The sequence below is a fragment of the Drosophila yakuba genome, chromosome 2L, assembly GCF_016746365.2.
Source record: "Drosophila yakuba strain Tai18E2 chromosome 2L, Prin_Dyak_Tai18E2_2.1, whole genome shotgun sequence".
In the NCBI taxonomy this organism is placed as follows: domain Eukaryota; kingdom Metazoa; phylum Arthropoda; class Insecta; order Diptera; family Drosophilidae; genus Drosophila; species Drosophila yakuba.
This window is the reverse complement of record NC_052527.2, coordinates 6,691,970-6,718,656: the sequence shown is the minus strand read 5'-3', so window position 1 is coordinate 6,718,656 and position 26,687 is coordinate 6,691,970. Positions and strand designations below refer to the sequence as shown.

General features: G+C 42.4%; 1 protein-coding gene across 1 annotated transcript in view; it reads left to right on the top strand.

The window, feature by feature from the left end:
- The window catches only part of LOC6527114 (discoidin domain-containing receptor 2), a 74,140-nt gene that overhangs the window by 19,364 nt on the left and 28,089 nt on the right, over nt 1–26,687 (top strand). Inside the window, exons 2-8 of the mRNA XM_002088171.4 lie at nt 671–1,130; nt 6,993–7,098; nt 18,947–19,178; nt 19,796–19,943; nt 20,326–20,505; nt 20,571–20,704; nt 22,896–23,103. Of these exons, the coding sequence (XP_002088207.2) occupies nt 686–1,130; nt 6,993–7,098; nt 18,947–19,178; nt 19,796–19,943; nt 20,326–20,505; nt 20,571–20,704; nt 22,896–23,103 (1,453 nt within the window). The 5' untranslated portion in view covers nt 671–685. The remainder of the gene's footprint in view (nt 1–670; nt 1,131–6,992; nt 7,099–18,946; nt 19,179–19,795; nt 19,944–20,325; nt 20,506–20,570; nt 20,705–22,895; nt 23,104–26,687) is intronic.

Here is a 26,687-nt window from a genome sequence, read left to right as displayed (position 1 = left end):
AAGTGGTGGCTAAAACTGCTCAACAACTAATAAAATAGATTAAGTAAAGGGTGTATAAAATATTTGAATTGGGAATCGATAAAAGCAGTTTAAAGTTTAACAAAAAGGGGTAATATACTTGAGACACAACCTTCTTGTAATAAACTCCTTTGCAACTTTAAACGGCTTGATAGTAGAAGTTAGTCACGAAGAGGGGCAAAAACCGGGGAGGCCCAGACCCCTAAGAAACTTCTGCTCCTTCGGCGGCTGTGTACGCCACTTTTGCTCAGTTTTTCGCGCTGTTTGTGTTTTTTTATTTTGACACGTTTTGGCATCTCGCCGAGGGACGCGTATCCGCTGGGGGGATACTGAAGTAGGGAGTTCTGGGAGTAGGGAGTCTCGGTCCCTTGAGTGCGTCTGACGTTTTACATAAATTTGTGCTGGCTCAGCCCGGGAAATCCTGCCGCCTCCTGTGCCATCGCCATCGCCATCGCGCTGTCATGTGACAAAAACGCGACAGTTTGCAAGGTCACGTCACATTAATTTGCTGACAATGATGTATTTAGGGAGGCCGGGGCCTCGCATGGCTGGCATACTTAAAGTGCCGCCGATTAAGCTGCGCAATTTCAGCAATTCCGCTCTAGAATTTACCTTCATTTCTATACCAGCAACTGTTACTCTTCTCTTCCAGAGCCTGAACATAAAAATGTGGATGGTGCCCCCTGCCGTCATGTCGAAATGGCCAACGTGTGAAAAACGCGCGAGGAAAGGACAGAAGAAAATACGAGAAATCAAAATGCCTGCAATAAAGTTACAAGAATTGAATTCAATTCATTCACGGAGCGCCTGGCTGAATCACATCCAAACCGAATGGTCGCCCACAACTGGAGCTCCGGAGGAGCTCGAGGAGAAGGAGAGTCGGCGGGTCGAGGGGCACGACTCAAGGCGCCCTGCAACAAATTATTTAAAAAGTTATTGCCGCATTAAGCGTCATGGTGTTAATAACAGTAAAACTTTATGTTGGCTGACACTGACTTTGATTTTATTGGCCAACCGATTTGCAATGGGATTGGGAATGGGCACAGCAGTCGGAACGCCGGAAACTCCAGCTGCCGTAGGATCCAATGGGTTGCTGACGGAACTGCAAATCGGTGAGTACAGCCAAGACCTGCAAGTCCTTACTTCTACTTTCTTTTAATTCCAAATATTATTTTTAAATCTGGTTAACTGTTCCGTTTTTTAAAAAATGAGCAAACCACTTCAGAGCAGTTCAAGTAGGTAGAAATGTACATGCAAAACTCATATTTGTTGCTCACCTGTTACTATCAATGAGAAATGTAACATATGCATTTCCCATGAAATACAATTTGTGCATTTCAACAAAAAGAGTCACACACCGAATGTTGAAATATATTAAAACGTATTTTCGGCACGTAACGAAGACAGCTTCGAAAGCGAAAGAAATTCGTGACCAAATTTTACATATCACATGCATGGGTAGAGCTGCATGGACATACGAGCAGATTCCGATCCAAATGCATTCCATATTCAGAGAATTTCGAGTCGAGTGCAGGACTCCCATACACCTGCATTTGCATTTAGCAATCAGCATGGAAATCAATCAACCGCAAACCGGAAAGGGTCATGATCCCGCAGCTAAAGCTTCTGCCCCTCGTTCTTGGCCAGCGCCGGCTGCTCAAGTATTTACCAATAACACAAAACCGTAACTAATAATTGTTGGGCCAAGGAAGTGGTCCGTCCAGAAGCCGGAGACCTGAGACCGGAGACCAGGAACCTGGGACCGGAGAGTAAAGACCCACCCGGCGCCCACTTGCCCACAACCAATTACGGAAAATTTACGCAAAGCGCCATTGATCCGTAGACTCCGGCCCGACGACGTCATTAATAAACATGAGTTTGGTCATCAGCCGGAGAGGAGGGGCTTTGGTCAGGGATAAATGGGCGTGGGGCGGCGCAGTCGGATGGAGCTGAAGCTGGAGCTGGAGCTAAAGATGGAGATGGATGCCAAATCGAAGCTCCACGGCGGCTCTTTTGATAGATGACTGCATCTTCGGTCGCTCGGACACAACTGCTCCTCGGCGGCTGTTGCCGCTCATTACCATTGCTGATTGGCCGAGACCCGGACCCACTATATAGTATATATACGAGATACAGCCCCCCACCGCTCACCACTCACCGTTCATCGCTCACCTGTGCGTGTGTGGTCCCTGTGAAGGGGCTTTGTTTTTCTTGCTGCTCGTCTGGCGAGCATAACAAATTATCTGGTTGCTGCGAGCCGTCAACTTGTTTTCAGCATTTGGAAGGCGGCAACAATATATATGGTCCAACATTCAGATGGCAGCACACACTCAAAAATATTCATACCAGAAATCACATTTTTACTTCAACTTTAGCTTGTAATTATGCTCAATACTTGGCGAAATTGGATTTTATGTTTATTACGTATGTCTTTTAAGCTTGCAGTTCGCACCGCTACCATTTTAGCTATCTGTATCCGTATCTGCATCTGTATATCTGCATCCACAGATATGTCTGTTGTTGAATACACATATTTTGCGATACGTAAATACCGACAAGTGACTGCCATATTTCATTTGACCGTGGGCACGTTGAAACGTTTTTCGAATCGCTCTGCAGCGAGCGAATAAAAAATTACCTCGAACCACTTTGGTCCCCTTTGGTCGACCAAGTTGCAGAGCTGGCTTTACTCTGTATTTAAATTGATAATGCTAAGGCCCAGACCGTTTAAATGGTCGTATAAATCGTTTTGAAATGTGCGTTGAAAACTGGCCCATGGATCGGGATGCCCAAGCCCTCCATCCTCCAACATGCAGCCTTTCCTGGGTGTATAGCACATGATAAATGTGCGACAGTTAGCATTTTGGAGGTCAAGTGGTGTCTGCCCAGATAAATGATACATATGAACGCTGATTCGATTGGGAAGTGTACGCAGGTTTATACTTTACTACTATATTTTGAACTTAAAATGAGGTAAAGCTACCAATCGTGATATGGATCAAGTTTTACATTTGCCAAAAAATCTAATTATATTTCTTTATGAACTCAGCCATTTCATTTTATTTCTCCAGAGCACTAATCCATGCTTTTAGCCAGTAGTAACCCATGAACATCGCATAAAATTTGAAATATAATTTCCAAACGATTTGCTAAATGTAAAGCGTGGCCCACTTTTACCAGCGAAGTGTCTTGCGTTTGAACAAGTTAATACCTCGTTCCAAGCTCCCCCCTTTTGTGGTGCGGAAAAACTCGGGCCGAAAACCTGATATGAATGGGTATTAGATGTTGTGTTGCCAGAAACAGTGGCCAGCACAATAAATTGAACGCGAAACTACGGGAATGCATGTAATTTGGCCCGAGCTCGGAGGCGATTCCACAGCACCATAAAATCACCATTTTAAGTGCCGGTAGCAGAGACTTTCGATGGTAATCAAAAGTAAATACGACACTTAACCACAGCTGCTGGCTGGAAATTAAAGTGCAGCTGTAGGAAAGGAGTGCGCAAAAAAAAAAAAAGATACTTGCGGCGCTTGGAAAAAACTATATTAAATGATGATCGATCGGAATTTAATTAGCTGCAAATGAATTAATTTACAAATGGAAAAGCAGACGCATATTGTGCACATATAAGAGCAGCAAAATTGAAAAGGTTTTTTATGTAAATAATAACTGTCGAATAATTAGAGGAAAGTTAAAGAGAAGAAATCACAGTTTCGTTGTTTTGTATCAAAATGTGTTCTAATTTGGCATTGTGTAGTTTCATTTAATTTCATCAATAGGAACAGTCAGGAAATGAATAAAAAATGGTAGAAAAGAATTCATTGTTTCGTATCCGAATTTTTCGTATTTTTTATTAAGTTCGTTTTCAATATGAAAATCTGCAAGGGTATATTAGCTACTGCTCTCCGATTCAAGCTTCCTTTTTTGTTATGTTAAATTTGGCGTCACTTGGTTGTCTTTGGTTGTCACTTGGGTTTTTTCACAGCTCATTCAGTACCGAGTTGAATGGTCAGCCACTTTTTAATTGCATTCATAAGATACTCCCGCTCGTCGTCCCCAATTGAAAGCCAATTAAAATACGTGCGTAATTTGTTTACACAGTTCTTGAATCCCCTTTTCAGCTTCAGCTTACTTTCAGCTTCAACAGGCCGTGGCCAAAAGTTCTGTTTGCCCAGTGGGATGGCCTGGAGTGGATTGGATGAGGGGGGGTGGTGAGAACTGGGGGGGCGGTAGAAACCTGGTCATAAAGCACGCCCTGTTGCTTTTGTTGTTTATGAGCGCCAGCAGATACGCGTCATTAAGCGCGTTTCTGGCGCGTTTTGCTCGCTATTTCCTCGCTGTTTCGGCCGCCCAGAAACTTTTCCCACTGCCTTTGTGTGCATGTTACTCAAACATTCGCAATGCCACTGGAGTGGCGGCGAATGAATACCCTGCGATACCCACCGCGATCGCAGAATGCCACTTTGCCAAAATCAACATTCCAAATACATAGTTGAGTTCCTGAAACCAGTGAAGTGGTTAAGGCTCAACGGACAGGTTTGATCCCACGGAAAATGCTTCCATAACTGAGTTTTCCAGCTTGATTTTCCATTTTCGCACAACGGCTGCAGATGAAAGTGTATCCCTTGTGTTTGTCAGCAATTTTGTAGGGCTTAGTCCCGCACATATAGTACATATAGCACATATCAGGACCTTCGGCCCCCCCGGAGGATCCTTTCGCCCTGCATTGAACTGTAAAATTGTGTAATTTTCAATTTCATAAAGTTTCGCGGTGCTTTCCTTTGTTTGTGTTGTTTTTCCCGCCCGCCCAGCCAAAGAGGGAACTTTGAATTATGATTATCGCACACACACGCGTAACTGCAGCGGACAGAGGGAAGAAGAAGCAGCGTGGAGCGGCCGGGCAGCGCACTCAAGTGCAGTTAATTAAATTTTGTGCAATTTATTCTGCTCGAAACTTTTCCAGCTTTCCAGCAGCAACAATTGGAGTTCCTCCGCCGCACAGTGACCAGATACCTTTTCTCTCTAGACTTAAATAATATATATATTTATATATTCCTCCCTTTTTGGATTTAACTTGGATTCAAAGTGGTTATCTATAAATCATTAAAGTGATTTTTGCTTATGCAACACACATATCTTCAGTAGATCTAGGTTTCTCCGATTATTATTCATGTTTTTAAATATTTTTAGATAGGAATTTTAAGATATAATCTGCATCTATGTTCTATATAATGAAACCCATGAAATTGTATAAAATTAACTGCTTTGATCAGTTGCAAGCATATTGAAAACTTTGAGCTATAGTTTGCGGACTGCGGACCACTGTGCGTGGAGCTTTGTTTACTTTTCACTTTGCAGTTCTGCATTTCGCCGTCAAAGTGTCGCAAAATAGTTTCCTCCCAGGGAGATGTTTTCCCGGGTCTCGCCACCTTTGTTTATTCGCCCAAATATAACATGCTCAAAGCCACCTAGCATTTGCCAGGCCGTCGCCTTTGAGTTGGCATACTTTTTCCACTTCCCTGGCAATCATCCGTCCTCCGGAGGCTGCAAATGCTGGTGAGTTGTCCATTGTTATAATGGATATGCTGGAATCCAAAACGGGATCATCCATCAATTACGCAAAGCACTTAGTGCCACAGTTTTCTCTGGCAGTTTCTGCATTTCTCCAGTTGTACAAGCTTGTATGTTTTTCAATAATTAAAAATAATTAATTTATGTTAATATTGAGTGATGTTCAAAGTAGTGGAAGTTGAATGATTGCAACATTGAACAATACTGCCAAGTTTAGCCGTCTGTGCATAATTAAGCTATTGCGTTTTCACTAAATGAGTTTTCAGAACTGCAGAAAGAATGGGCCAAAGAGCTAAACAGAAAAACGATGCTTTGGAAGCTTTGAACACATAAATATTGTTTATGTAAGTAAACATTACGAGGGCAATGCGAATGAAACGGATGACTATGTGTTGACTTTATTCGCTGCGATACTGAAACAAATTTGTTTATCAAAAAGTGTGGCGCAAAATGTTTTTTTCTGTTCGTAAAACCAATAATAGAGTTTTTCGATCAAAATGTTTTGTATAAAGATTATTCGCGTATCAATCATCGTAAGTGGTTTCTATTTTAAATAACTTTTATTTGAATGAAGAAAAAACTTAGACTTCTGCTCATTAATCAGAAAAATATTTAAAATGTTAAGTCAGCTGCCGAGTGGCAGTTTTTTCAATAGACTAGACTTGGTAAAACTATTTGAGCAGCCCTCGTTGTCTTGAGATCTTCCATGGCCCTCGAGAAGGAACTACGAAAAGGGTCACTGCGAGCATGGGTATCCATATCCATATCCATATCTGCGGATGGCGCGTTTGACCGCCTCCAAAGCAGCTTTCTCGGTGGGAGTGGATGAGTGGGAATGGAAATGGGAATGGGTCTGGGAATGGGAATGGGCCTAACCCTTGTCTGGTGCGCCGGGGCGGTGCTCAGCTTTGACTTATGGTGCTTAAGCACTGACTGATTGCATCTAATTATTCACAGAATGATAATATTCTCGATATTTTGTGGAAGCAGCAACAACTAGCAGCAACAACTCACAGCGAGTCGAGGGGATGATGATGATGTCTGCGATGTCTCAACGACCTATTCATGACCCCATCACGGTCCCTTGGGGGTCGGGGCCCCATCATTCTTGGAGCGGTGATGATAATTGCGCTTTTCATTCCCTCTCACAGATTGATGGCGAGTGAAAATTGAGTTGCTGAAATGATAGGAGCGCACAGTATCGCTTCCAATTTTCCGAGCTTTGTCCGCGGCATTTGGCCAATTAATTTACGTATAGGAAAAGGTCTCTTGATTTGTTTTCCAATTACGAAATTCCACTGCATTGTCTTCCTTGATTGAATATCTCGTTCTTTAATTACTTGTGATTTCTCATCTCATCTTTCCGTTACCACACTTGACCAGATCTCGTTTCCCTTCCACAGGAACCTGCAAACAGGCCTTGGGCATGGAGTCTGGCGCCATCGCCGACTTTCAAATAACGGCCAGCTCGGCCCATGACATGGGAAATGTGGGACCCCAGCATGCCAGGTAAGCTCCTCAAACTACCAAACAAACTTCCCCATGCCGGACTTAAAACACTGGCCCCTATATCATGGCACACACGTGTCCCTGATGCTGACGCAAAATGATAAACATGCATTAAATTTGACTCATAATATGACGAATATGAGTGTGCCTGTGGGTTTGTAAAATACGTATGTATATACATATGTATATACTACATATAAGACATTCTCTCGTTTCCTGCGTGTACATGAACATTATTATTATGAATTATTTAATGGCGTGTTTAAATGCCTTTATGTCGTTTGTGACACACACAAAACAAAAAAAACAACACAACAGAAACACCAAACACACAATGACATAAATTAAAATACAACAGCAGCAGCAACATCAAGTCGAACAGAAACATGTGCAGAAAATTTACATCCACATCGAGAATAATGATACAACTTATGGCCACATTATATTTCGCTGACATTTATTTGCTCGCCATAAAGAGTGGGAAAGTGCGCTCCTGATTTATCTTTATCCGCTGATGCTTGACAGAGGTAAAAATATCCTGGTAATTATTTAGAAAGTCAAGGGCTGACCACGTACACAGCAGATCCCAGCCATCAAATTCATAATGCCGTGCTGTGCAATAAACTCTTCCGCCATCTCTGTAAACATTTTTATGAGCACTAAAATCATCTTCAGAATGAGATACAAGACAAAGAACCACGAAATATTGACAAAGTCGAACTCAGCAAGGCAAACGAATCTCGGAAACAAAACAAGCCATTAACATTAACTTTTGGATTCATGTTTGGAGAAATAAGGGTCTTTAAGACAACATTTAGTTTTCGGCTAGTCTTTCCGAAAAAGAGTTCTACATCTACAAGAAATCGGTTATTGATTGCGTATACATGAAATATTATATAGGTTAAAATCGTGCACTCTTATGTTGAATTCTCTTTAGAATCTTCGTGCTTAGTCTCAACGTTCTAGAGCTTAAAGTTTGAATCTTTATACGGACGGACAAACGGACATGGATAACAAGATAAATACATATGACCTCTTAGTTTCCGCTACTTTAAAGTTTATACGGACGGACAGGATGGCATGGACTAAGGTACTTTGTATGGCTTAAGAGGTAATTGCATCGTTCTACTTGTTACGTACACTTCAACGAATCTAGTATGAATGATGAATAATAGCTGATACTTCCCTGCCTGCGAATATGTATATGAAATCAAAAATTGAAACGGCAGAGGATGCGGCATCTCCCAGTTACAACAGTTACAAACAGCGCAGCCATAAAATTTAAGCAAACGCTACAACTGATCCATGCGCAAACAAACAGTGTATGAGTGGAGTAACAGAAATATTGATTATAATGTCAATGTCGCCAGCGGGCACAGCGTGTGGGCGGCGGGAGGGGTGGGGAGTGGTGTGGGGAGCTGAGCGGGAAAAAGGAGACCTCGCATAAAAATAAAAGAAAAGCAATAAAATTATGCAAAGTCAACAGAAAAGCGGCCAGCGACAGGCAAACGACAGGCAGGCGACCACGGTGCCCTGGTACGTGTTGACTGCCCCAACCGCTCCCCCTTTATTTTCATTTTCCCGAACCCCCATCCCCATCCCCATCCCCAACCCACATTCCCATTTCCCCGCCCCCCCTGACAACCCTGTGCACATATGTATATGGAGGTATGTATGTATTTTGTGTGGGCAATGGGGGCAGCAGCTCCGGTGCGCAAAACAAATGTTTGGTAGTAAAAATGTCACACATGGCGTTTTGCATGTGGCGCCCTCTGCTGGGAAGAAATTGCCGTGCGATTGGAGTAACTACACCGCGAAAAAAAAGGTTATCAATTGCAAATGCTTCAAAATTAATGGATAACTGCAAATAACATTAAGAACTGATCTTAGAAGTTCCTCTGGTGATACATAGAAATTTCCAATTAATTAGGCAGTTTTGAGAGCCCATTTCTCGCGGTGCATAAGTGTGTGCGTGCCCGAGCCTAATGATGCCCTCGACCGTCTTCGAGTTGGGTTTTCGGTTAACATGCGCCAAAGTCATATGAATTTTATTACAAATGGAAAAGGTGGCTCCACATGAGACACAAAACCAGCGAGAAAGGGTGATGAGTAATGAGAGGGCAGGAGGAATGCAGGGAAATTCACTTTCATGTATGATAAATGAAAAACTTTGTTTTCCACATTCGAGCGGCCAAAGTTGGTCTTTAAGTTCCGTTTCGACAAGATTTATATCGTGCATTTTGGCCACTTGGGAGAACCACAGGAGTCGATGAAACTTATTACCTTGGTAGCCTACATTTGAGCTCCAATTCGAGAAACAAAGGCGAAACTAAGGCAGAGTGCAAATTATGCCATCGCCGTTCTTTATGAGCCTCTCGTGACCGAAAACTCTTTGCCTAATTTAGTTTTACTTTCCCTCGCCAGCGGTTGTGTGTGTGTGTGTATCTGTGTGTGCCTATATTCGCCAATATCTGCCACTATTTTTTCACTTTTACGGCTGGGAAATGACAATGTGCGCTACTCGCCGTGTTTGCGGATGCATGGAAAGGCCATGCGTGAATTTTGATGGATGTCTTTTCATGAAAATATGCGACGCCCCTCCAATGGAGACCCTCTCTACACACCCACCCCCCCTCACATTATCACGCATCGGCCACTTGCGTGCGTATGCACATGCATATGTATTGGCATAAATTTTGGACATATATTTTTGACAGGCGATTCGACCCACAATTTCCATCGCCTGAATGTAGGCTACACTTTAATGCATTCCATCGCTTGAATATCCGTAGAACAAGGAGAGGTCCTGCGACGAGGTCAGCAGCGGATAATTGAAGCAATTTAAGGAAAGTGGACGGAGGGGAGCCTCCCCTTTACAAGGAAAAAGTGGGCTATTTGAATACTTGAGAAATTAAAACATAGAATGTTACATATACCCGTTGTATGTAATAATGTTTAAAAATTTAAAGGAAAATCAATTGAAATCGCCCCCTAAGAGTATCAATTTAAGTATCCTCATCAAATGCCACGGGTGCTTTGACATTATGTGCGGCGGTGGAGAAATTGAATAAAATGATATAAATAATTCAATAAGCAATTTATTTCTAATGAAATATGTAGGACAGAGAAACTTTCTGCTACTCGAGGCAGTGATTGAGAACGATGCTCAACGCACAGAAATGCCAAACCGTTATCAAAACTCGAGTTCGATGAGGCAAAAGGAGCGAACACAGGCCTTAAATCATAAAAATTGACTCATTTGTAACATAAAAAGCACATTAACACATTAAGGGATTCCAGACATCGTTGGGACCTGGGACTTGGTCCGTGGAAATGGGGGGCTACGGGGGATGATTGGATCTGCCGACAGCCGAAGCAAAACAATGTGGCAAAACATTCCCAGATTCGATAAACTAATGGCGAGGAACGGAATACCATCGCAGCACATCACACTCGTCCAAAATGCTGGCAGTTTGTAATGCTTTTTTTCTGTTAAGGGTATAAATATTTTGGCTTCGAGATATTCAATTTAACTGTCAATTAGATGTAGCACCTTCAAATAATTAGTGGGAACTGTAGCTGTTTAAAATGCTATGTTTTCTAGTGATTTAATGGCAAAGCAAAAGAAGATCAAGATCTGAGCTATGGTATTTCGACTGTAACGAACGAAAGTTGCCACCCCAAATGGGATACACCTTTCAGCTGCCATCCTTTGTGATGGAGCTCCAACGCCCCCCCAAAACCACCGCCCTAATTGTCGCATTAGACGCTGCTGCTTCTGGCCGTGTGCGAAAGTCAGTTATGTAGCAAGGCCGCAACAAATGGGTGTGCCACTCCCCCAGAAAACACGCATACGCCCCGTGGCCCAGCCGCCCACTTATCAAATTCACCTTCCATTGTTGCTCACTCGACGGCGGTCGTCCTGTCGCTCACTTAGGCGCTTTTGTGGGGTTTCGCCTGTCAGTGGCATTGATTTTCGCTTTCGGCTTTCGGCGCAGCTTGCTTTTAGGCCCCATTTCCACTGCCATTCCCAATCCCATTCCCATTCCCCAGCCCCAATCCCAATCCCAATTCCTATCCCCCCAATGTTCAGCTCCTGCGTGGACTAGGCACTGATTGCGATGTGCTGGCAGCCGGCTGCCAGAGTTGGTCACTGAAGCAATTGCTGTTAACGCGTTTTCCATTTTATTGCATTAATGTTTGATTTGGTTTTTCGCCTCATTCCCAGCAACACTGGCTGCTTAATGTCCGCCCGATTGAATTGATTGCTGGTGTGCGTGCATCTGGGCGGAGTACACTAGGCTGTGTGCTAGAGAAGACAGCGTGCCAGTCACGAGTTCAATTAACCGATTTTCCATTCAAAATGTGCTCTTTATGAAATTTATCGGGAATTTATAAAAATGTTTGCTTTTTTAAAACATTAGGTAACAAGTGAAAGACAGGTTTTCCTACTACTAAAGTATGTATAGTCTTGGTTGCCATTAAGTTTGGGAATCAGCTCACAATACTATTAGTTAAGTTACTATTTGGCACCTAGTAGGTTATCAGCTTATTTTGACAGAAGTACAATTGAATTGTTCTTAGTTAACGCACCTTGGAGAACCACTCCACTCCACTCCACTATATCTCACAATAGCAATTTTCCACATTTTTCCGCCTTTATCCATTAAAGCCGCTTTCCAATAAAAATGTGTGCCCTGGTGCACAAGTAAACGAAAGTTCGTCGTCTGCAGCTGTTTAAATAGGTATTTGTAAAGTAACCATTCGGTCGCGGCACCCGAAAATCAAACAATTCTGTTGACCAAACAAAAATAGACAAGAAGCTGCAACTGTGTGGGTGAACCACGCCCTCGCCGCCCCCATCACCTGTCTGGCCACTGCGACGGATCACTTAGTTTCGCTTGTGATGTTGCAGTATTCGAGTATATTGGTTGGAGTGAAATCTTCTGCCAACACATCTGAGGTCGCAGAGCTAAGAGCGCCTAGGCAGGGTAAACAGCCCATTTCAAAGACTGGAAGGCGTATTGAGTTGTCCAACGGATCGCCCGGAAGACTGGGAGTCGTGCTTACGCAGTCTGCAGCTTCTGTTTGCTTTTCAATTACTGGGGGCAAACACGGCATGGCTCTTTGGCCTGGCTATTTGCCTTTAAACAGCCTCCTTTGAGGCTGCTGGTTACGCATGCGCACCACACAATTTGCTGCCTCAGAGATCACTGGTTTCGCTGGTTGCCAATTAAGTTTGCATGCAGGTGGACCAGGAACACATCTTTGGTTGAGTAACCATAATGGGTTTTCTGAGATTCAATGGATACATGTACTTCTGTTGCAAAGGAGAAGAAAGATGTAACAGAACATTACGATATCATTGACACGACTTAATAAGCCTTCTAAAGGTTAGAAACATTGAGTTATTTGGAACTGTTAGCAGTAACTTTCAGTGCTCATGCACATTAATTGAGGTTTCTGCATCTCCTTGCAAGCAGAAGCACAAAGCATGCTTTGGAAGCAGTGCAGTGAGGTGTGAGTAATTGAATTATCTATGGGTAAACTATGCCATCAGCAGAAGAGTGGTTGTGCTGCGACAACAATCCGTTTGCGAAAATACCTTTAGTGCTGCACTATGTACATAGACAATTAAATGCAGTCAGGCGCATTTTAGGCAAATGTCATAACCGCACAGGCGACAATGACCAAAGGAAGCCATCTGAAGACTGCCACTGTGGGCTGTGTAATGAGCCACTTTGGTAGTTGGCCGGTTGGCAGCCTCCAACAGAAGAAAGCTGAAGAAAGTGGGTGGCGGCTTTGTCACAGCTATTGCGACCGACAATAATGGCTTAGGAAAGCGGCAGGAAAACAAGGCAGAACCGCAAGGGAATCAGCAAAAGCTGACTTGCAATGCTGGAAAACAGCTGCCAAAAAGCCGGCCAAGTAAATGGGCGGAAAATGGAAAATGACATGCAGAGGACAACTCTTCTTCGCCACCGAAGGAAACTGAAATGGAAAAGGCAAAAGCAAAAGGGGAAAGAAATGCGAGGAAAAGCACACAATAACAAATGCAAGTCGGGAACGCTTTAGGAGTCGGCAGACAACACTTCAAAAGTGCTGAGGCGGTCGTGGAAAATAGTGGTGGGGGAAAGGGGGGAGTTTTGCATTTTGTGTGCCATTGTGTCAAGTGGAAATTGCAGGGCGAAAGCTTAGGAAAAGCGAGGGAAAAAATGGCAAACACGCAGAGCGGCTACCACGGAAAAGATGACAATATAGCCACAGGCTCCGAGGCAACAACAAGCAGCACAAAAGGAGATGTCGGCTTAAAGTTCAATGGAAAATATGAAAAGTAAAATGGCGACAGTGGCTTCCGTGGAAACGGGAAAAGCGGCCGGGAAAACGAAGGGAGATGCTTGGGTCGACGAGGAGTCGGCCATTAGCGTTTTATGGCCAAAAAGAAAATCGATACACTCTCACATACACACACACACACACACACCGACACACAGGCAAACGACAATATGTTTGCTGCTCTTGTAGTTGGCCTCCATTTCGTTTGCAATTTGTGACGTGCAAGGGTTGAGGACACCTTCCACACGCCCCCGCAGCCCCCTTTGTTTTCACTTCAATCATAAAAGCATAACACAAAAGCCATTATTCTCTGCAAGAGGGAAGATGTACAGTGTACACCTACATATATGCGATGCCTTCCATCCTTCTAATGTGGGTTACGGCTGAGGAAAACCGAGTGAGCAGGGAGGTTGACCGAGAATATGGTGGAACAGTACGACACTTCGGCCATAACATGCATTGAATCACTAAAAGGCTGTGGTGTATGAAAGTACATTTAATTAACTAACTAAATATAAACACAGCAAAATCCATTAAAAATGCTAAGCACCAAATCAGGCCAAGACACATTGTGCAATGTTTGCTTTGTGTCCTTTTCCAGATGACTTATGCCATGCGAATAATTATCTTCTTGGCAGGTCAAGGATGAATTCCTTTTTACACTAAAATATTACAAAGACTTGATATTTATTTAAAAGGGTTGTGCCACTTATGAAATGAATCCAAATTCCTAGTCCTTAAACCAAACCATTTCTTATTACTAAAAGTTTAGCAAAAGTATATTTTTATTAAGCAGTACTTATCTAAGTCAAACCATTCTTGGGCTTCATCTGCAGACTTTTCATCGAATTCATTTCTTTCGGCTGCTCGGGTTCATTTGCTTTTTTGTTGTTCCGCCTAAGGACTTCTAATAAGTCTGAGATTTGTGGAATTTATGCAGGAGAGGACTTAAAGTTTGCGCCTAGAAGCGGGCTAGGGTTTCCAACGGCAAGCAGCTGGGGCACTCAAAAGTTCTCCTGGTATCCCCTTGGCAACATAACTTTTGCTTTGAGGACCAAACATAAGCTGCTTAAATTTTGTTTTTCCACCGGAAAAACCTATCCAACATATGCGCCCCATCAAAGCCCATTTAATAGTCGCCAAGAAGGGAAGGGTTGCTTCACATTTTTGGGGTTGGAGAGTTCTGTGGCACCCACATATGTATGTATGTATCTGTATCTGTATCTCTACCGCATTGTGTCCTTCACTTCACCTGAGCGGCGGGTTAAAGAACTCAACTGAAATGAACTGAACTGAAATGGGCTTGTAAAATATTTGCGTTTTCAATATGCCTCAACAAGTGTGTAAGATGCTTACGGGGTGTCGGTTGTCTCCCTATTTATTTTTCATTTAATTTCCAATTCCTTCGTTTGGCGCTTTTAATGGCACTTCATGCAATTAAAATGCCAAGTCAACAATTCTTTCAGCGCACAGCTCGTAAGCTACTAAAAATTATTTTTTACGATTGTCATAAAGACGACTCTGCCCCCCTCTCTCGCCCAACTTTCTCCTTTCTCCACCACCCAAAACCCCAAAAACCCTTGCCAAAACAATGACGCCTCGTCTAGCGACTGGCAGCGGAAACATCCGAGCATCGTCGAGTTTTTAATTAAAATTTTTTCTCCTTTCTTCTCTGCTCAGTTGGTAAAATATTTTGGTAAGCTCGAAGTGTTGAGGCAGTCAAAGAACTGAGGGGCAATCCTTTAACAAATTAATTTTTAGCCTCAAATGAGCGCCGGCTGCCTTTAATAGCTTGTTTCCACCTACTTAAGTGCGGAAATGGAAGCCTAGTCACCTAGCACAAAGCGATAGATTGACATTGAGCCGAGCTAGAAAATGCTGGGGAAAATACTCTAAGTTCAGTTTTAATGACAGCCTTTGAGATTAATTAACAGAAATAGAGTTGAGATGCGTGCGGCTTTCATTCATGCAAATTCTATGAATCTAAATAGTTATTAAGTTGTTTTGTTTGTCATTTACAATCCCATGTACAAGTATTATAAGTGGAAATAAGATAAAATTTGTTATATCTAGTTATTAAAGAATTTCACTTGAAATTCCTCCTGTTTTGCGGCTAAAACCTGTAGTTTGCACATATGTATCAGAGAACTGCAGCAAGCCACCGGCACCCTAAGTGTACCCGCTAAACACCGGGAGTCTCCGCACCCGGGTGTTTGGAGACACCCTAAATTTAGCAATGACAAACACCCGGGTGTTTTGCCACCAGGGTGTTTTTTGTGCAAGTACAAAAAACACCCGGGTGTCTGCTGTGCAAAGAAGTTTAGGGTGGGTGACGCGCAAGCAAGGATCGGCCGCAGGTACTTTTCTGTATGCATAAAAATTGTATGGGTGGAAGCGAGACACGGTCCAAAAAATTTAGGGTGAATGGAAACACCCAAAAAAAAGGTCGGGCACATGTTTTTGCTTTTTGATGTATCTAATGTCTTTACAAAAAACAAACTTATGTATTATTAAATAATATATTATGTATATTATTAAATAGTATTTATACCTTATTAACACAATTCTATTTCTATTGTTTTTTTATCATTTTAAAAAGAAAAATTATACATACAAAGTTAAATATGGTAATTAAATATTAAAAATTTTAACAAAGCAAATAATATAAGATATAAAAAAGAAATGTCTATTTCGTGTTGGTTAAATTTCTGTAAATAGAATGCATAATTCTACAGATTTTCGGCATAATATATTTCGTTTTTCAGTACTTAATGTACTTTTCTTTTTCGTATGTTACCTACCACAGGCACTCAAATGTCTACCAGACACCCGGGTGTTCACCAAAACACCCGGGTGTTTACCAAAACACCCGGGTGTTTACCAAAACACCCGGGTGTTTACCAAGACACCCGGGTGTTTCCGAGAAAAAGGCACTTGCCTTTTTCTGCATGTTTGCCTTCTCTACCCTTCGTTATGAGTGGCGAGTGTGATCGGTACCCGCGACGTAGGGTGCCGCATTGATTCGGGTGCGCAGGCACCAGGGTGTTTGCAGACACCCGATTATTTTGACCGGGTGTTTGTATGTACCCTCGAAAACCGGTGTGAGTGGCACCCGCACTCAAAATTGTTGAGTGTGATCAGGGTGGCTAAAAATGCCACTCTTGCAGTTCTCTGATATGTATGCCTTACAGAAACATACATCATTTTAGGAGTATTTTCATTCGGCCAAGGAAAATAACTTTGTAGGTAAGGAGCTTACATATTTTGCCGGGGGAATTAAAAAAATGTTCTGCTTGTTTATTTCATTTCAATTACTTTTCCTCGGAAAGAGGAATTGTTATTACTATCGGTATTGTAAATACCTAAGTTAACCGTAGCAACGTTTTCAATGGAATATTCCAAGCAACACAAGCTAGCAGTTCTGGATACCCAATTTGACCCACTTAACATATAGTATTTAACTCCCCGAGGATTAGGAATAACGAGCAGAGCTCTTCCACTACCCGACTAGTTTCCACCGAGGCGGATCCAGTTACTCGTAATTGTATCTGTGTATCTTCATCTCCGGATGTGTTGCGAATACATGGCTCGGTCTAGTTGCACATAAGGTGGAAGCAGACCCAGTTAGCGACCGTGTGTAAATGCAACTTTTGCCACTTAGTCGGTTGTGAGGTGGAAAAGCGAAGAGAAAGCGGGGAGAAAGCCAGGTGTGCCGGGGGGCACTAACATCGTGTGCTGCAGTTATGCGATAGCCGCCGACCTTTTATGGCATTTTTTAGTGGCTCTTGCCTAAATAAAACTTGCTCCAGATGTTGCTGGTTTGGCTGCTCGGGTTCAGGGTTTCCCTCAACGGGCGCTTTTCCTCTGTTGACTTGACCATAACGCGCCGTGTATCCTGTGCTCCGTGCGCTCCGCTTGCAAAGTATGCAACAATTTTCCGTAAAGCGAAACCACAGCACCGGCATTTTCAAGAAAAACCCATTTTCGCACGGCATTTTCCGGAGTCGTTGCTCCGTTTCGCCGTCCACTCGGGAATAGTTTTCGGGTATTAAATAATGTGACGCAATAAATGAGTGGAGCTGTCGGCCTCGTTAGTGCTCCTCCCAAACGAAACTAATAGAAGGATCTCCTTACCCCAAATGCAATGTAAGCCGGCTAAAACCGAAATATAGCTGGCATTTTCCGCTGCCTAACAAGCAATAGATACACCGAGGGAAAAGAGTGACCTCTATTCAATGGCTAATAATTCCCTAGTTTAATATCCTTTTTAGCCCCGGCGCTTACTATTAATTATGAAAAAGCTTCACAGACGAGCCTAAAGTTCTAAAACTTTTCGAGTCAGAAACTTTCCAGATTTGCACAAGCTATCCTAACTCTGCTCAAATTTATTTCATTTTTTGCTATACTTGTTTCTTTTTCGCTGTGCAAACTTCAATTCTGGGTCACGACTTTGAGCCTTGCATTATATTAGCGAGACTTTCAGCAGCTCAGAAATTCAAGACATCATTTGGCCAATTTATAAATGCGCATTGAGAAAATGTTTCCGTTTGGAATTTTCACTTCTCTTTTCCGGGCACCACAGCTTCGTTGCCATGAAAATTATGCTAAAATGCAATCCCAGGACACCCATATGTTTACGATAATAAGCAACTGAAAGTATCGCGCGGCGTAAAAATCTGTTTATACAGCCTCATCATATACCCTGCAATTCAAGAGTTCTACAATACTTATTGAAATATACAAACATTTGTTTAAGGAACGTTGCTGTGCTCGGGGAAATAATGTGCCATTCCTGGCCACCATATCATGGTTAATAGAGTATCATACCATTATTGTATGGTTACGTACATCGAATGTGTGCGGTGTGCGAAAGTAACTCGGTGGCAAAAGTCATGTTTGCGCGCCTTCACCTTATTGCATGGCACAGTTCCCAGGACACTCTCCGCTGGATTTATGACTACCAAATTGATATTAATGCTGGAAAACACGTCGTGCTCCGCTCCTTCGGCAAATATGTGGAGTTGGTGAAAACGGGCGGAACTGGGAATGGTTTGCTGTGCCAGCTTGGCATCGTTGAATTTTTGGGTTTTTTTTTTTACGTAGCGAGGAGATCCTCTCGGGGTTTCGTTACGAATTCGCCCTATGGTGTCCTGACTTGGGGCGCTGTAAGCCGCGATTAACGTAAAATAGCGTATAAAGAGCGGCCAACAGTGGCTGCAAAAAAATATGCCACACGAACCATGTGACAAAAAATGCACGCTGAATATAATCCAGCTGTTCCGAGTGAACAGAATGTGGGTCATGAAAGGAATGAAGTATACAGTATACACATAGTACGGGTATATATGCATTTGTTTGCACTTTTGTGAATAAAAATGTCTGCACTTACGGACTTACAGAGCATTGCGAAAGATCATTAGTGAAAGAAGTTGTGTACTTGTATAACGATTATATGATACATATTAAGTATATGATGTCCATTGCTTCTTATAATACTTAAATTTCTTTTCAGACTTAAAATAGACAACAACGGAGGCGCTTGGTGTCCAAAGCACATGGTTTCCCGTGGTCTGACGGAGTACCTGCAAGTCGACCTGCTAGGTGTCCACCTGGTCAGCGCCATACGAACCCAGGGCCGTTTTGGCAAAGGTCAGGGACAGGAGTACACCGAAGCCTATGTGATTGAGTACTGGAGGCCGGGCCTCAAGAAATGGATTCGATGGCGGAGCCTTCAAGGCAAGGAGGTGAGTTGAAGGCGTTTATGATAGCAGAAAATCGAGCTTTGGTTTGTGGAAAGGGGAATTCGCAAAAGACATAACAACTCACAGTTTAGTTTAACTCAAAAACACTTACTATTTGGCGAAGCATAGGAATACACCATTAAACAAAGTGCACCTCTGTGAGGAGAAGTCTGTTGTGGATACTCTATGCTATGCCCATTCACACATTAATCATGAGCAGGCCAGGGCTAGCAGATAACCATCTGAGCCATCTCGGGACTTGGGTTCGAAAGGAGAGTGTGCTGAAGATATAGGATCTTTAAGCGAATCAATTTACGTGCGAATTACTGGCAAGTGGAGGAGTCGAGAAAATTGCGTAGGTGTCGCGGCTGGGAAGCGAACTCAAACTCGAACTCAAACTCGAACTGAAACCCGTTCCATCGATTTGCTGGCTGCCAGCGATGTGAAATCAATTTTAGCGCTTTTGTTTTTATTTCGCCTGCTCATGATAGTATTTTGGCGATCAGGTTGCCACCTACACACAACACAACATACTAAACCACACCACATGCCAACCACCCATTTGTAATGCCTGCCCCAATTGCGCCCCAACTCGCTCCTCTCTCCTCCTCTCGTTCCAGGTGCTGCCCGGCAACATAAACACCTACAGCGAGGTGGAGAACGTGCTCCAGCCCAGCGTCTTCGCGTCCAAGGTGCGACTCTATCCCTACAGCCAGTACGATCGCACCGTCTGCCTGCGCGCCGAGATCGTCGGCTGTGCCTGGGAAGGTAGGTGCCCATTCGCTCGCCATGAGTTATGCCCCCATCCCCACTCCCACTCTATTCGAACCTGGAACTTGGAACCTGGGACCCCTGACCCCTATATCGCCCCATTCGATCTTGCTCGTGGCCTAAGGCCCGCAAAGAAAACGTATTTTCAGCTGCAATGTAATGCAAGTCAGACAGAAAATAAATCTAAAAAATACTTTTTAAGAAATGATGATTTGGTGAATTGAAACTACACTTTCACTTCTCACATAAAGTGTTATCCTGAGCCTTCCTTTTCTATGAACAGCAAGAAGTAAATGACCCATTTACATATTTCTAGTTCAATACTTTAACAATTATATTTTTAAGAAATAATTAGTAATAACATATTTATCCGTTGCAGAGGGAATTGTGTCGTACAGTATGCCCAAAGGCATGCAAAGGGGCATGGACATTGATTTGTCGGACAAAACCTACGATGGCTACGAGGAGGGAGATCATTATGTGAACGGTTTGGGCCAGCTCGTTGATGGTCAGAGGGGCAAGGATAACTTCCGAGCCGATATCAATGGCCTTGGCAAAGGTGCGACTGTCACAGCATTTTAAAGTGAAATATTTTTATTTAATTTTTAACACTTTCTGCCGCAGGCTATGAATGGATTGGCTGGCGAAATGACACTTTGCTCGGGCGACCTGTGGAAATCATATTCGAGTTTGAGACAGTTCGGAATTTCAGTGCTGTTATCATACACACCAACAACATGTTTTCCAAAGATGTTCAGGTAAATGAATAGTAATAGCCAAAACCACCTAAGTCGATAGTAAATCGTAAATGTCGGCCTTTACACATTTACTCACGGAGCAATGTGGTATCAATGATTAAATATTTATAAGATAATCTTACTTGCCCTACTTCATTTTTTATTTTTCTGTGTTAACCAGTGCTATTCGCTTAATCACCACATCTACAAATTTCCGTTGAAGTAAATCGTAGAAAGCAAAAAACGCGGTGGGGTTGCCTGGAACCACAAATGGGGGTCCCTCGCCAGACAAACTGGCGGCGAGTTGAGCAAATAAGAGCTAAACATTTCCAGCCACTTCCACCCAAAGCAATAATAATAAAAAATCGAAAAAAAACGCACTTTATAAACAGAGCGAAGACGCAATCGAACCTAAACAAACTAAAATTGATATGGGGAGCTCTTGGGGTTCGACTCGCTGTACTAATAAGTATGGAATGGAAGGGGGATCCCCACATTCAGTGCAGCCATTATCAAGTCATTTCCTTACTCACTGCAGTCTTTATCGAAAGTAAACAAGCGACGTGAGTGCGTATATAGAAATAAAAGTGCACATATATCTTTATCTGAACACTGCTGCTAAGTAAACAAATAGCCATGCCACAAAAATGATTGTACTCTGTTTACTTTTTTCGAACACTCCCACCTTGTTAAAAACACGCAGTAAACAAATTTCAAGTTTTTAAAAGGGATTTTTTTTAAATAGCTTTTAAAGAACATATATTATAAGCATTATATATTGTTGCATTTATTTAACTTAGACAGCTACGGCTGCAGACATATTTAATCTAGGCAATATGGTATGTTTGTTGAGCATCTCGATGGAGTGAGAGCGGCTCATTAGTAATGCCGAGGGCAAAGTCAAACACACAGACATCAAAGAGACTGGGAAAGAAGTCCTAAATCCTAACCAGTCCAGACCACTGACCACGATGTGCGGTTGGGTTGACTTCTCTTTTGATCCAACAGGTGGTGATGTGGGGGCCACACGCGTGTCATAATTAAAACGCACTCAGTGTAATTTTGAGGCTTATCAATGCGTCATAAACGGCATTTCCACTATTTACGGCACGACCGCAAAGTGGCCAACGTTGATCTGCTGAGAAGCTCTCTACGTAATTTCATGACTAATGGGTCATTTGATAACGTAGCCCGGGTCCAACCAAATGATAATGGTAATGAAAAGTCGTAAAAATGAAAATCATAACAGTCGACGACATAGTGGCTCTGTAAATTACGGGGCAACGAAAACCAGAATTGAGCGCCTAATGGACTCTTGAGTTCCTCCTTGCCTTCTGCCTCCAGGTGAATCTATGAAACTCCATCTGCGCCCCGAGTGGCGGCATCAAATCCGAGATTTGTGGTAATTGAAATTTTATATGCCGCTTTAAAGCTGCTGCCAATTGGTTGTAAAGTCTGCGGTTTACTAGGGAACAGAGCCGCATAATTAGACGCATTTTTCGGAACTCTATACACCCTAGATCGTAAATTACAGAAAATTGACCAGATTACAAATGTTATTGTAATAAAAATAATCTATATAATAATTTGATTACAAGGGTTGGATTACTTCAAAATTGAAGTAACTTAACTTTTATTTGGTTACCCATAAAGTGGGTTTTTGTGTACGGTACTCATATCTTTTTATCAACAACTTTATATCTAAAACTCATTAGCCATTCTTAGCTGCAAACTACAACTCACACAACACTGAACATCCGGCTGTCCAAAAATAGGCGACACTAGCAGTCCAAAGCATTTAAAACGTAGAGGTGTTTTTGTTTGATTATATTACAAGTCGCTTTCACAAGTGACCAAAACCGATTTTGTGGCTTCACCCAAAATTGGTGGTAGTGAGTAAAATTACACATACTAATTGTTTACGAATCACAGTTCACACAATCGGAAAAAGGTGTGCCCACCAACACCTGTCCATGTATTCGCTAGCTACGAAAGTTGAATATTAATTCAGCGCCTTCACAAGAAGTGTTTAGATACAACTATGTATCTGAACTCTGTATAAATTAGCTGGCAAAGCCGCAAGCGAGAATTAATCGAATTCGTGCTGCTACGAACGGTTTAACTATTCTTCGAAAGTAACTAGGTCTAATATGCACATTAAAAAGATAGAAATGATGTGACTTCCAAACTCCGATTCGTTCCCTTATTGCAGGTGTTTGTCCATGCCAAGGTGTTCTTCAGCATTGGCGGTCGCCACTTCTCCGGCGAGCCGGTGCAGTTTTCCTATATGCCCGACCTGGTTTTGGACCATGCACGCGACGTGACCATCAAGTTGCATCATCGCCTGGGGCGCTACCTGCAGTTGCATCTGTACTTCGCCGCCCGCTGGATGATGATAAGCGAGATAACGTTTATATCCGGTAAGCAAAGGGTTTCAAACAAAAATATCACTTTTATATTCGGTAGGCAGCGTTTCAATTAAAAGGGTAAAAGCGTACCTATGACTAGGCTATAAATATACTTTACTTTAAAACATTTAGCGAGTGTGTATCTTCTTTAGAAACATCGAGCCTCACTAACAGTTTTACCAATTACAAATTTAGTCCCGCAAGAGTGCGTGTGTGTGTGTGTGCTGATGGAATCCTGCATCCTTTGAGCACCGCTGAAAGTATATGTACGTAGCTAAGCCCTCAAAATGGCAGAAACAACCAGCTACGTGAGAGGGCAAAGTCAAACATAAACTGCGGCAGCAACAAACACAGCACTCATCCATTGAAAATTCCCACTGACACTAAAAATCGTTGCGCATTTAATTAAAAACGAGCTCGCAGACCCGATCAAGAAGGGCTCGACTCTCGCTCAATGGTGCAAAATTTATTACCAGCCGTGCTGAGAAGGGGGAGTTTACATGCACACTCGTACTCGTATATGGACCGATTTTTACTTGACTCACCCATGAGCTTCAGTAGCCGGCAGCTTTGTTTTTCCTTGCCGTGTGCAATTGCGCATAGAGTGATACAAAGTGCAGAGGGGGGGGATGGGAAGTAAGTTGCTGCTGCTGCAACTCGACTGCCATTGTGACGTTGCAGCGGAAACGGAAGTGCTCACACACACACACACGCAGGGGAATCCTGCTGCATATGCTCCACTGGAAGCAGAACTAAGTGCCGAGCCGAACCAAACCGAACTGAAGCACTGGGATATTGTAAAAATTAAATGAGTTGCCTTCCTTTTGTGCATTTGAAATTTGCAACTCAATGAGCAGCCGAGCCGGATTCCCAGAAGCTTTCATCGCACTCGTCAGCCTCGAAATGCATTCTGTTTTAAAATGTTATACCTTCCGTTGGTGTGTGTGTGTGTGTGTGTGTGTGTGTGTGTGTACCTTATTGCGAGTAAATATAATCTGTGTAACTTCTCAGATCGATGTTTTCGATGGACCCCACAGAACTAGACCAAATTATAGGATGCGGAATGCACATATGTACCTGCGAAGTCCGATTTTTTTACGGCCAGCAGTCAATTTTAACCACTTTGCTTGGGGAATACATTTGTTTCGCACCAAAGCTCATTTATATTTGTTCGTGCTAATTGAACACGCGATTGTGTCTTTACATTTTTTTACAGAATTATTAAACATGCGATAAAAAGTACATTAGTAGTTTCGCGATAAATTGAATTGTAGAGTATTCCCAGTGCACTATGGGAAATTTGACCCCTTTTTCTGGCCAAAACCCATTTTCTGAAAGTCGGAATATTACAATAATATTTAGTGTACGCATTCATAATTGACCAATCTTTAGTGGTGCATACCAGAAATTTTAATAGATGGCGCCACAACAAAGAAATCAGCTGTTTAAAACAGCTGTTGCGCGTACACAAAACAACAATCTGCAACATTAAGTTATTCTTTCGTTACAAAAGTTCTAATATCTTTGGAACCAAAGCGTTATTTATCACTCTGTAAAAAGTATTTTAATCAGTGGGCCTTCTATTAGGCGTTTGCAACATTCAATAGAAAAAAAAAACTAGTGTTGTCCCAGTAATTTGGTAAAAATCTTAGTTGCTTTACAAAAGTATTTTTTTTTATAATGCCTAACTTTGAATAGAGATTTAAAGTGATTGCAGCAGATTGCATCAATAAAATATACCTCATATCGTAGCTTATTTAATTCTTGTTCAGATTATTGTAATTTTAAAAACCACTTTTACCGATTCTGGGAGAAATTATAGATTTTAGACTTAACCCTACTTTTCCAAATTCAGAGTAATCTCATGCTAAACGGGAGTTAAACAAGGCGGTTGCTGAATTGTTTCGTTATTTTTATTAGTACTATTGTTGTTAACTTCTGTGAAATAATTAAGTATATAAACTCTATCACGAAATCAGTTGTTTTTGCTGAGATTAGAAAAAGCATACAAAAAGAAAGAAAGCCTCTACGAAAATTAATAATATAAATATAAGGGACTGTGCCACGCCCCCAGTTTTTGGGGTACGTTTAAATATGGTCTAGTGCAAATTATTGCAAAAAAAAAAAATGAAATATCTTTATTCGTTCTGGAGTTATAAATTACAAATAATAGAAAGGGCGGTGCCACGCCCACAATTTTTGGTACCATAAAAGATATGGACTAGTGTAACCCCATACAAAAAACACCAATTGAATATCTCTCCCCGTTCTGGAGTTATTAATTTAGGCCAGAAAAAGTGGTCAAATTTCCCATAGTGCAGTGTGCCATGTCGCACATGCCAAACCCTTCTGTTTGTGTGTGTGTTTTTTTTTTGTATTTGCCCATGGCGCTGGCTTAGTCCTCCTCAGAGAGATTTGTGTTTCGCTTTTACTTTTTTGCATTTGTTTTATCCCTTAATGCCACTGCTCGGCAGCGTAGTTAAGCTCAGCCGGAACACTTACCTAGATAAATCAATAACGTTGCAATATATTGTTGCAAATGGAGCACATGCTTTGTGTCTGCTCAACGCTCGTACCGTCTTTTTCGCTTCATTTGCCGTTTGGGTGCATACGAGTCAGTCATCCGTTGGCTCATTCATTCACTCACCGAATCACTGAATGAATGCATTCAAAATCATTTCAATAACTCCGCTGCTCGCTGCTCGGTCTTTAAGTCCTTGTGCAGCTTGTCCTGCTTAATCCTTTCTAATTGGAAATCGCTTTGGGTGGCGATGTGTGTGTCGCATGGCAGGATGAAGATGTCTCTGGATGGAAATGTGCTGCTCCATTCGGTTGATTCTTTTACCCATAAGCTGGCCTTGACAGCACTCGAAATGTGAATTCGATTTGTAATTTCCCTAATGACAGTCGAACTATGAGCTGAGTGTGATTCTGTATTGGAAACAGCGTATATTCAAAATTTAAAGCCATCTTAAAATGGATTCCTTGTGCACATGGCGCGTCAAAGTTGTCTTTAGTAATCCCGATACCGCTTTTCGCCAGACATTTTAGGCAAAACCCTTCCATCGACGTTATTTGCATATTAAAATCAAACCCCGAAAAGTATACAAAAAACTTTTGTTGCCAAAGAAAATAAAAGGCTGCGAAGGCAGGAGCGAAACCGAAAACACAAGCGAAAAATCAATGCCAAGTGCTGTTCAAATTAGCATATTCCCCCGAGTTGTTAAATGTTTTTTTTTTGACTCTTTCTCAATTTATACAAATTTGTACGTTTTTGTTTTTAAATATCCAGCGAGCAGGGTTCAGCAATCGCTCCAGGCGGAAATGCATCTGTACGATATGGCAAAGGATATAGAAAAAACTAAAGTCAACAGACCGATGGGTAAACTTTTCTGGCCATTGGTCTAGTCGCTATTGTTGTCGCTCGTCGTTATTGACGACTGTCTGGACCCTCGATGGATATATGTATGTTTGGTCTGCGTCGGGGCAAAAGTCAACATCGAGTCCGCGGAGGAGCAAACAATCGCTGACGTACGCTCCAACGCCTCCAAGTAAACCTACAGCTCGTCGTAATGCCCCTTTCTCACTTCCGCTTC